The sequence below is a fragment of the Apodemus sylvaticus genome, chromosome 8 (genome assembly GCF_947179515.1).
Source record: "Apodemus sylvaticus chromosome 8, mApoSyl1.1, whole genome shotgun sequence".
NCBI classification, from domain to species: domain Eukaryota; kingdom Metazoa; phylum Chordata; class Mammalia; order Rodentia; family Muridae; genus Apodemus; species Apodemus sylvaticus.
The window spans coordinates 85,809,476-85,821,678 of record NC_067479.1 but is presented as its reverse complement, the minus strand read 5'-3'; the positions used below and the strand labels follow the sequence as shown (position 1 = coordinate 85,821,678).

Here is a 12,203-nt window from a genome sequence, read left to right as displayed (position 1 = left end):
CACCAGCTGGGGCCCAGTGCTCAAACGCCCGAGTCTATGGCGGGTGGTATTTCTCAAAGTACCGCACTCCAGTCTCCACTGCTGGGATTCTAAGTATGGACCACCAGAGCCAACATGTTCAGTGTGGGCCCTGGGGATTGAACTCTGGTCCTCGGGCCTGTAAGACAGCACTCTACTAAGGAAGCTATCTCCCCAGTTCCATCTCTTTTCTAGGAAATTGGAGGCCAGACACCCAGCCCAGGAGCCCTCACTGCATAAGGAGGTAAGTTTGTTTCCTATATACTTCTGCACCCAACCTTTCAGGGCTGCCTCTTTCTCCAGTGCGGAGAGTCATGGAGGCCCGGCTTATCTGACTTGACAGGCATGCGTCATGAGCTTTTTGGCTTTGAGTCCCTGGCTCCTGGGGCACTATGTACTTTCAGTTCTTGAGAAACCGGGGCACTCCCTCAAGCAGGGAAGCATTCAGTCAGCCTGAGTTTCTCTGTGTTCCCTAGAAGTCAGCAAAGCATATAGAAGTTTGATAGTACAGTTAGTCTTAGATATTAATCTTGGTTTACCCTGTATAGCTTGCAAACCTGATTGTATCCCAGAAACTACAATTGTGTTCTGTTTCCGATAAGGGTATACAAAGTCTGATTGCTTGCAATAAACTTGTCACAGCCTCAGTCTTGCTGTGACCCCCACCAACTACCCATGCCTGATAGATGACATTCCCACTGACCATAATCAGGTAATCCTGACTCAGTAAGCAAGGGCTGGCACTTACACCCCAGAAGTGCAAGGCCCTACCATGTGTTTAACTCTACAAGAGGGTCAGCCATTTTGTCCCTTGGTGCCCCACACTGTGTTTGTGGCTTCTGTCTTAGACACATGGCTACATTGTAATTGTTAATCTGTGTATTGCTGACTCTTTTCATATTACTGAAACTTCAGAGGGAAAAAGTAAGTTTAAGACTTTCCCAGGCAGCTGTGTGTAGCGGTGCACATCTTTAATTCCAGCAATAGGAAGCTAGGGCAGGAAGGTCTGAACTCAAGGCTGGCCTGGGCTCTACAGCAAAAGCCTGTCTCCAATAACCATAAAGCTTTGTCACAAACCATTTATGAAAACAGGATAGTCAGAAATGTATTCAGAAAAATTTCATAACAATGAAGTTGTAACCATTCCACATTTGCTACTTATTTTACTATTTTAAAAACTTGCAGCTGGGTAGCAGGGTGGAGCACCCCTTTAATCCCAGCACTCAGAAGGCAGAGGAAGGCTGACCTCTGAATTCATGGCCAGCTTGGTCTATAAGTTCTAGGACAGCCAGGGCTATACAAAGAAACCCTAAAGTTAAAAACAAAACAAACGAACAGTAATAATAACTTACTCTTGGGCTGGGAACAGGACTTACTGGGTGAGTACTTCCCAGAACGCACAATGTATCCCGAGGACTTCAAAACAAAGTAAAACTTCAAAGCAGACAAACATCCTGTGGCCCATCAGATGGGCAAAACTGAGAAGGAGCATATTAATTTGGCAATGATATGGGTCAACGGGCAAACATATTGATAGTGAAAGAATTAATTGGTATAACCTATTCTATTTTTTTTTAAAGATTTATTTATCGTTATATGTAAGTACACTGTAGCTGGCTTCAGACACTCCAGAACAGGGAGTCAGATCTCATTATGGATGGTTGTAAGCCACCATGTGGTTGCTGGGATTTGAACTCGGGACCTTTGGAAGAGCAGACAGTGTTCTTAACCACTGAGCCATCTCTCCAGCCCCCCTATTCTATTTTTTTTAAGTTACACTTTTTTTTTTGAGACAGGGTTTCATGTAGCCCAGGTTGGCATGGATTCTTTATATAGCCAAGGATGACACTGAACAGGATCCTGATTTTCTTGCCTCCAGCTCTCAAAATATGATTACAGGTTTGAGCCACTATATTTGATGGCACAACCTCTTTTAAAGATGCACTTGAAAATTTAAATTTTTAAAATGTTATATTGAAAATTCACAAAGCCAAGCTGGGCATGGTAGCCACGTCTCTTGATCCTAGCACTTGGGAGGCAGAGGCTGGCAAAGCTCTGTGAGTTTGGGGCCAGCCTGGTCTATAGAGTTCCAGGGCAGCCAAGGTTATATAGCGAGACAGACTTTAGATAAGCCTTATACATTCAAAGGAACATTCTACACTAGCTGAGTTCTTTCTGGGTTTTTAATGTCTTTAAATACTAATACTAACTGAATATTTATTACAGGTTGGGCTCAACTCATTCCTCTAAGAATTATAAAGATAAGCAGAAATGCCTGAAGCAGCTAATCTGGAATAAATGCATCTTAATACCCTCCCTAAAAACATCTGTATTAACTACTTGCCTTTTTATAAATGCATGCATCCTTAACACTCTCCTTAAAAATATCTGTATTGCTGGTCTTTTTGCTATAACAAAATGCTCATTGAAGTACCCACAGGAAGGGTTTATTTAGGTTAGTCCCAATAGATACCGTCCATCATGGTAGGGAAGGCCCGGCAGCAGGAGTATAAGGCCATTCGTTGGTCAAAAGCAGAGAGAGAGAGCAAGGAGCCCTAGGTTCAATTGGCTTTCATGTTCATGTTTTATTTATTTATTTATTTATTTATTTATTTATTTATTTATTTATTTCCTTATTCATTCATTCATTCATTCATTCATTCATTTATAAAGATTTATAAGTTCAGTGGTTAAGAGCACTGTCTGCTCTTCCGAAGGTCCTGAGTTCAAATCCCAGCAACCACATGGTGGCTCATAACCATCCGCAATGAGATCTGAAACCCTCTTCTGGTGTGTCTGAAGATAGCTACAGTGTACTTACACATAATAATAAGTAAATCTTTGGGCAAGAGTGAGCAGGGCTGGAGCAAGCAGAGATCCTGAGTTCAATTCCCAGCAACCACACGATGGCTCACAACCATCTGTACAGCTACAGTGTACTCATATACATAAATAAATATTTAAAAAAATTAAATCATGCTGCCGTACCAGAGACCTTAAAGGTGTCATTTGGTCCTGTCCAAAGGACCTAACTGAGGTTAGTGCTGAGGCACCTAACTGGGCTTCCTCCAAGCCACCATCCTTTATCCTAATATCTCTGGGAGGGCAATAGTAATTCTACTTCATGCTTATCATCCTATTTCTCTTTTGGTGATACGAGGGTTTAAACTTGGGGCCTTGTACACACCAGCCTTGGGGGCTTAAACACCAGGCAAGCACCCGTATCACTGAGGTACACTCAGACCTTTAACTTTCATTTTGATGTCATACTCCTGTTTGTTGCACTTGGCTACTAAGCCTGTAGTCTACCATGTCCAGACAGCTCCTCTGAGTCCCAACGCAAAATGGAGGACTCCCTTTTCTTAGCGGGGGACATTCTCTTCTCTGCCTGATCTGGGGAGCCCAAGCCCCAATCTTCTGAGGAATGTCACATAGTCTTTGGCAAACCTACAAGTCCAACCCCTCTTTGGTGATAAGAATCTGCCCAGTAAGAACTTGGGACTCCTGGAATGCCTTTCCATACAAATTAGGCATTTACAGTACTTTAAACTCTAGCCAAGGATTTACATTGACCCTGAAAAGACTCCTTCTCACTCTCTAAAGCTCATATATAGCCTTTGTTCACCCCGAATCAGCTGTTTCACTAAAGATTGTCTATGAGAGTTGTTTCATTAAAATCCTTGGAGAAGCCCCACCCTCAACCCCAGCACTCACTCACAGCCAGAAGGGGATCTTGCAGACCCTACCTGATCTGAACTGTTCCATCTTTCAAGCATGGTGGAGTGTCTGGACACCCTGAGGAAGCATACATGCTTACTTACTACAGCTGGTGCCCAACGTGGGCACAGCTAGAGGAAGCACAGGTCTACCACAGCTGGTGCCCAACGTGGGGCCAACAGGACCTCTGGTTTGAGGGGGAAAAAAGGTGAGACCCCCCCAATCCCTGGGTGGCTATGTCCTGTCCTTTGGCATCAGCCCAAAGGCCCAAGCCTCCACACTCTTGAGGGCAGGCAGCTTGTCTCTGCCCACCCCTTCTGCACCCCTCCTGCTGCCATCGGTCAGGGCCATGGTGGCACATGGCCAGGGAGCAATGCACAACTGGGATGCATACGCAGGAAGAGCGCTCTGCCTGGGGGCACAGACATGCTGGCAGCCAGCAGCAGTGGGGTGGGCCAGGCCAGACGTCTAGATGGAAAGGACCTACCAGACTGTTGGCCCAGCCAGATGAATGCCCCAGCTGAATCCTTGGGGCGGATTGTGTCTGCTAGCCAGCAAAGAGCTATGAGGCCTAGGCGTGGTGGGTGGGGTTTCACAGCTACACTTTGACATGGCATGGCTAAAATGGCACAGTCCACACAAAACTTAAAATTTTCATGCTTCTTTGCTTAAAATTTGCTTAAATGCTTGTTTTTCCCAAATAACAGGAATGAAAGAATGTTTATGTTTTTAACCCAAAACTGTTTACAGATTGCAAACAATGACATATCTAAAATTTATCTTTTAAAATTCCTTTAAACTCCAGAGAATCGTCTTGGATCTACCCTTCTCAGCTTGAACAGTCTACTTCAATGACTATTATTTAATCTTCTTCTTCCTCCTCCTCCTCTTTTGTTTTTTGGATTTGGTTTTTTCGAGACAGGGTTTCTCTGTATAACTCTGGCTGTCCTGGAACTCACAGTAGATCAGGCTGGCCTCGATCTCAGAAATCCGCCTGCCTCTGCCTCCCAGAGTGCTGGGATTACAGGCATGCGCCACCACCGCCCGACTATTTAATCTTCAATTAATAAAAATAAGATCGTCTACTTCAGCCAGCTTTTTTTATAAACTCTTACTGCCTATTCCAGATATGTAATTAACATGGCATTCCTTTCTCAGTCACCCCCAGCAGATGACATAAATGACCCCCGAGGCCTTCCCTCTGCTTTCCTTACTGTAACACGGGTGACTTTCCATTTAAAGGATGCCAGACCAGGATTAAGGTTCCTGTAACACATACCTCCTTGCCTTTCTCCTAGGCCTAAACCAAAGGACCACCTACGGGCTGCCAATCAAACTGTTCACAGCTTCACACATGCATTACACCCTCTCCTCTTTTGGTCTGTATCCCTACTGTAGCTATCCCACAGGCTTATCTCTATGTGAAAAGAAAGGCAATGCTACTGCTGCAGGCTGGAGACAATAGATGTTCCTTCTTTTGCTGGAAGGAATAGGACCCGCCATCTTCCTTATGCCTGGCCATAACAGCTACCTTCATCCAGACACACCAGCTGAGTGGAGACATTTGAGACAAGCTTAATCAGGCAATGGCATCCACAGATGACAGCCTGGGTCCCTCCAGTGGGTCATGCCAGGGTCATGCTCCAAAATAGGAGAGTACCAGATCTAATGACTGCTAAACACAGGGGACTTGCACATTATCGAGAAAAAAATGTATGTTTATGTAAATGATTCAAATGTTGAGACCAATGTGAATACCCTCAAAAACATTCTGTTTAGACAGGCTCTTGAGACTTTGATCAACCAAGCACTTCGGTTGGCTCAACAATTGTCTTCCTGGCTCCCAGCCTTCGTTAACCCTCTGGTTTATGCTGTATTTTACTTTGATTCCTGCAACCTGCCTGCCTCATCTAATTTTTTAAAAAGATTTATTTATTTTATGTCTATGAGTACACTGTAGCTGTACAGATGGTTGTGAGCCTTCATGTGGTTGCTGGGAATTGAACTCAGGACCTCTGCTCACTCCGGTTAACCTTGCTTGATCAGTCCCTGCTTGCTCCGGCCCAAAGATTTATTTATTGTTATATTTAGCTATTTCAGACACACCAGAAGAGGGCATCAGACCTCATTAAGGATGGTTGTGAGCCACCATGTGGTTGCTGGGATTTGAACTCAGGACCTTTGGAAGAGCAGTTAGTGCTCTTAACCACTGAGCCATCCCCCCTCCACCCCACCCCCCCACCCCCCCCCACCCCCGATCCTATTTTTAAAACGGCAGGTAAGTAGCATAACAAAAAAGGATGGCTGCCTGGACTCTGGTTCAGCACCACACCGACCCCAGCACAGAGGCTGAGGACTTTTCACGATACCTCTCCATTAAGAACTAACATAGGTCTGGAGATGCGGTTATAGAACTACTCACAGTAGCACTAACTTCCCTGTTAGCAGTGGAGCCTCCCGGTGCTTCCACTCGTAATAAATACAAATTCTGAGGACTGCTCCCTGCCACATACAAGCAAATCTCATTTTGAGTTTTTTAAAAATCGTGTGTGTGTGTGTGTGGGGGGGTGTTAGCAGAGGAGCACACATGCCAAGGCATACATGTGCCGGGCACAGGACAACTTGCACACACCAGTAATCCCAGCACTCTGGGAAGCAGAGGCAGGCGGATTTCTGAGTTCGAGGCCAGCCTGGTCTACAGAGTGAGTTCCAGGACAGCCAGGGCTACACAGAGAAACCCTGTCTTGATAAATAAACAAAACAACAAACAAACAAACAAAAAAAGAGAAAGGGTCTTAGGGGGTATGGTGGTGCGGCCTTTGATCCCAGCACTGGGAGACAGAGGCAGATGGAGCTCTCTGGTTCTAGGTCCACTAAGAAGACTACACAGTGAGACCCTTTTGAGGTGTGGTGCACGGAGAAGAAAGGATCAAGTATTCCAGGCTGGCCTTGACACTGATACCTAACTGAGGATGACTGTGCTCCTCTTACCACCACCTCTGAAGTACTGGGTAAGTGTGCACCTTGTATTTAAGATCTGGGTCTCACAAAGCTCTGGCTGACCTCCAACTTGCTCCGCAGCTGTGTAGCAGAAGCAGACCTTGAATTCTAATCTTCTTATCTCCATTTTTCAAGTGTCTGTGTTTTTTTGTGTGCTGACAATCAGACCAAGGCCTCACAAGTGCTAGGCAAGTACTCTCAGCATCTCCTCGGCCCAGCTTCCTACTGTGTGAAGCAGACCGGGAGTTAGTAAATGCCACATGCCACACCCCGCAGCTTTAAAGTTGCTATGCAGCAGTCACCTAGGCAGTATTTGTAGGTAAACACACAACAGGTAAATGCACAGGCACCACCAACCTGACAGCCCAGGCTCAACCCGAGACACAATAGTGACCAGCTTCTCAGACTCACCTCCATGTGTATACTGGGAAATGCAAGTTAAGTTCGTCCTTCCTTCCTTCCTTCCTTCCTTCCTTCCTTCCTTCCTTCCTTCCTTCCTTCCTTCCTTCCTTCCTTCCTTCCTTCCTCCTAAAGCTGCAGTGTTTAACCATTTGGGAAAAACCCAAACCCCCTAATGCACTGACCCTGAGAGTCTGACCCTAGGAGGCTGATGCAGGCGAACAGCAAGTCAAAGCAGGAAGTACGCAGAAAGAAGCTTGAGACCAGACGGCACTACGCAGCAAGGCTGTCTCAAACAGTGAGGACACACTATGGCTATAGTGCAAGGATATTTAAATAAGAAGTCACATTTCAACTTTCAAATGTTTTATTTTTTAGTGTTTAAAACGTTTTAATACAACAAAGTTATAAAATAATATATATTAGTTAACTCTGAATTTAATTTAGAATCAGGTATTTACTTATTATGTACAATACTGTGCTTCAGGTATGGCTACCACAGGAACGTTCATATCTTCAAGTAACACTAGTTTCTCTGTGGGCAGGGAGACCTGTAGGTAGAACTCTCCAAACTGAGCATGCCTGGTTAGGTCCAAGCAACCAGCTTCCCCATTGAGTACCAGTTTCATTTCCTTTGTTCCATATCAGAAATATTTCATTATCCTAACAATCCATGGATTCAATGAAAAATTATTAAAATTAAACATTTTAAAGATGTTAATAACAACAGGCTCGGTTTAGTTCTTCAGACAATCCAGTAGTTCAGATTAAAAGAGATGTGAAGTAACAATGGAAAAAAACCAACAACAGAACATTCCTTCCAACAAAGCACAAAGCTTCTTTCTGCCAGGACCACAGAATAGGTCCTTTTATTAACAGAGTAGAATGTACCCTCAAAAACAACTCAGTGTGGCTGGAGAAATAGCTTAGAGCCCAGACATTTATACTGAACTTCGTACAGTAATTCATCATATTAGTTATGTGAGATTAGTGCCAGTGAATTTACAGGCGTAAAACCAACACCTACTTTTACAATAATTTTATACATTTAAAGCTATTCTTAAGGAGAAGAAACAAACAAACCCTCTCTCTTCCCATCCGGTCACCTGAGTCATCTCGGATGGTTCTTTAATCCTCGGCTACAGAGGTGCAGGGTGACTGGGGCTAAGCTCACTTTCTAATAAACACAAACTGCCACTTAAAGTTGCCATTAAAACCGACATGTTGGGAGTTCTAGGACAGCCAGCACTATACAGACAAATCCTGTCTCAAAAAGACAAAACAAACAAACAAAAAACAAACAAAAAAACTCCACAACCAACCACAACAACAACCAAAAACAACAATGACAAAAACAAAAAACAAGAAAACCAAACCAAACCAAACCAAAAGAACACCAAAAATCAAACAAACAAGCCCCCTGACATACATTGGTGACTTTCACACAGTATGAAGAAAAGCAAGTGAACTATTTTTAAAGATCTTTCTTGTCTCCCACATCTGTCAACCTGAGAGGGCTTTTGCTATGGGATTTCTAGCCACAAAAGACTATCAAATAATTAAGTGTACTAAATCAGAGAGTTTAAGTCAAAAATATTGTAAACATTGCTAAGCATTTTGGATCTAGAATCTTTCAATGATAAAATTGCTTTTTGCTGAATATAAAGAAGATACATTTTTGCCATGAATCTGGATTTATATGAATTTAGTTTTACAAAAAGGTGGGTGTGGTGGTGTACACCTTTAATCCCAGCATGGGAGGCAAAGACAGGTGGATCCCTGAGTTTGAGAAACCCTGTCTCCAACAAAACAAAACAAAACAAAACAAAACAAAACAAAACAAAACAAACCCACCCCCAAGACACAATGTCCCTAAAAGCTACTTCCTCTCTGCTACAGAAGGATTCAGCCTCTGCTCCCTACTTATAAACTACTGGAATTCTCAGTCATGACAGGCAGGTAGAAGGGACTGATCGCCACTTACAGCGCCAGCGTCATGCCACTGGAAGCATTTTTTCTTGGTTATAGGCCATATTTATTAAACTGTCTGGTTCTAAGATGAGGCTTTATACAACAGGTACTTTTGCCACAGCAATTCTGGCCAGTGAGAACGGGAGGACAGCCTTGTTGGAAACTGCAACACAAAGGTTTCTGCCAAAAGTATGTGGTGAGAGTAAGTTTACATTCCATGCAAGCTCATTCCCTTCCTGCCAGCAAGTTTGTCTACCTTTCCACAAGACTGTCTGGCCCTGTAAAAACAGAGCACCTGCCTGGCACACACACAGGCCCAGGTTTAGCACACAGGGAGGCAGGGACACTGTTCTTAGAATGTAGGTAATCCATCCTTTGCATCCCCAAGAACTCAAAACCTTTTCTTGCTTGTATACTAAGCTGCCAAAGATAAAAGCCTCACGCGACTGTACAATCAAATACAGGGTTCGAAAGCATGGAGCCTCTGCACACAGCTACATTATACCCAAAATGTAAACATAAACCCTATCTTCATTATGGTTAGGTTTTAATAAGAAAAGAGGTGTGAAAACAAAAACTGAAAAATAATGTCTCAGTTCTGAGAGTTGAAGAGGATTAGCTCTGTAAACACTGTCTTGTCATAGCTACTAGGTTATACATCTAGCTTACCTTTCTCCTCAAAACAAACAGGAGCGAACCAAGGCCCCTCATCTGTACTGCAGGCTGCTGTCAGGCACGCTGACCGCCAATAGCTCTGCAAGAGCAAAGCTAGCTGCACCTGTTGTCCTGTTCTGTTCTACAATAGGATCCATATGGAGGAGAGAATCCTGATGTTAAGATATTTACCATTAATATGGTTAGCATTTAAAAACTAACGTAGACACATGTTTTTGGAACATTTTCCCAAAAGCCAACACTGTCTCCCCCGCACCTCAGGTAAATTGGATCCTGCTATGTAGGGAGTGGGGAGGTAATAAGACCGGGTGGCAGTAATAATCCCTTGACCCTAAGTCAAACTACTCAAACAAGCATGGCAAACCTTCTCTCCATGATTACGCAGTTTCTTTAGATGAGATATTGGCGTTTTTGATCCTGGCTTGTAACAGAATCAATAATTTAAAATACTGCAAGTATTTTGAAGTACAAGATTTAAAAACATAATTGAATTTGAGTTGCTTTTACATCCCATCTCAGGTGAGAAATGAGTGGTGTCCCCAGCATTACTCCATGCAGGGTCGTTCAGCACAGGCTGAGACCGGTTTGTCTAATATCCCCTTCCTGCCTAATTCACTCAGGTGGCTTCCGAGAGGGTGGGACTATGACTCCAACTGCAAAAATGGCCATTTTGCCCAGACGGAGAAGGAATAAACACCGTCTGTGGTCTACTTGTGACTGCAGTGTGCCTGCAGCTCTTGAGAGTCCTTGTTTTAAAATGGAACGTAAAAACTATACAATTAGTATTCCAATTCTACAACCAGGCTAAGGTTAAAACTGTTATGTACAACCAATAGAAAATAAAGTGACAAATGGTATCAGAGAGGTGACAGTAATTACTGAAGGTAATTTTCTAATGTAAACAGCAGCTAAAATATTTAGTTTTAACTGCCAAATTAAGACTATAGAAAGAATGTATGTATATAATTATTTTTTTTAAATAAAAAGTAAGAAGCTTCTTTCTGTCCAAGTATGTCTCAGACTGTGTTTACTTTCAATGGTCAGGAATGAGAACTTTCAGGAAAAAAAAAACAAAAAAAAAACAAAAAGAGGAAATCCCCAGAGAGTTAACACTATGCCTACAACTTGTTATTTTTTGTTTTGTTCTCTTTGTTTTTTTTCTTTGCATGCACATTCACTCACTGACTTAAGAACTTTAACATCAGGTAAGACACTCATTTGTCTCACTTAAGTCACATTATTAAAAAAGCATTCATTCTATTGGGCTGTCATCTGCCTAACTAACAGTTACAAGTATTTAGTCAGGATACTTACAACACTACAATGACACCTCTTTACTATTAGGAACACAGCCGTTTCCCTCAGGAATCCTTTCTGTTGTTCACACTGTGGAAGTTTTCAAACAGATCAGGAACAGCAACTAACCCCGGACCTGCACTAGCGGGAAGGCCAGTGGCACCCAACCGGCGTGTCACCTCACACGCTGCCCCTTGCATTCTTTTGTTTCACAAAAGCTGCTGTGTTCAATGTGTTTTTCTTTAAAATGGCTCAAAAGGTAAAACATATTTACCAGTAAGACACTCATTTTGCAGACAGACACAGATTTAGTTCATGAACACGTGAGAATGGCTCACTAGGTAAGGAAAGCCGGCTTCAAAAAATATTTCTTGACTTGAGTCCTACTGGAAATCAGTAAAAATTCTTCAACCAGCCCAAGCTGATGTGCTTGATCAGTGAGCAAACACTCAACATGCACAGGTAACGGCCTGACATCACCCACACACTGGGCCTTCCTACAGTTAGGGGCGGAAACTCTCTCCTCGACCTCTCCATTCAAACAGCTAGATAAGGAGTCTTGTGTGCTCTTTTTTGAGTTTTATAGTCATGGCCTTTCTCACAACGGGAAACCTGTCAACACAGAAGGCAAATGCAACATATCCAGGAGCCTTGGACAAAGCAACGGTATTCATTTTCATTCCATTAACTACTGTATATTTAACAACAAACTCATTACACAGAGAGAATCTTCATCCAATTAGTCTTTTCATTATTGCTGGTTTAGAAAATGGCCAACAATATTCATTAGGTACTGTGCCATTAACATTGCATTCAAAGAAAGAAAACATAGGAAACCAAATTCTAGCTCTCCTACTCTGATGATATGCTCTGGTGTTAGCCAGAGTATGGTAGTACAAAAAGAGTCTTGTTGTGATATAAAAGGCAATAAACACATCAATGGAATAATGTTCATGGGCAGCCAAGATGAAGAAGATTCCAAAGAGGTTGAGAACCCAGGATAGAGTGTGCAAGAAATTCCAGCTTCTTGGTGTATCTAGGAAAAGGACAGAAGGACCATTTAATAACACATTTCCTCCCATGCTTTCTAGCCACAGGTTTCTCAGGGTAGGCTATAAGCTTCTGCT

The 12,203-nt window shown here is 43.0% G+C and overlaps 1 protein-coding gene across 2 annotated transcripts in view; it reads right to left on the bottom strand.

The window, feature by feature from the left end:
* Window positions 1–7,483: 7,483 nt before the first annotated feature.
* The window catches only part of Samd8 (sterile alpha motif domain containing 8), a 50,634-nt gene continuing 45,914 nt past the window's right edge, over window positions 7,484–12,203 (bottom strand). For both annotated transcript variants that reach the window (XM_052189872.1, XM_052189873.1), the window contains exon 6: window positions 7,484–12,112. In XM_052189872.1, coding sequence (XP_052045832.1) covers window positions 11,808–12,112 — 305 coding nt within the window. In that variant the 3' untranslated portion in view covers window positions 7,484–11,807. The remainder of the gene's footprint in view (window positions 12,113–12,203) is intronic.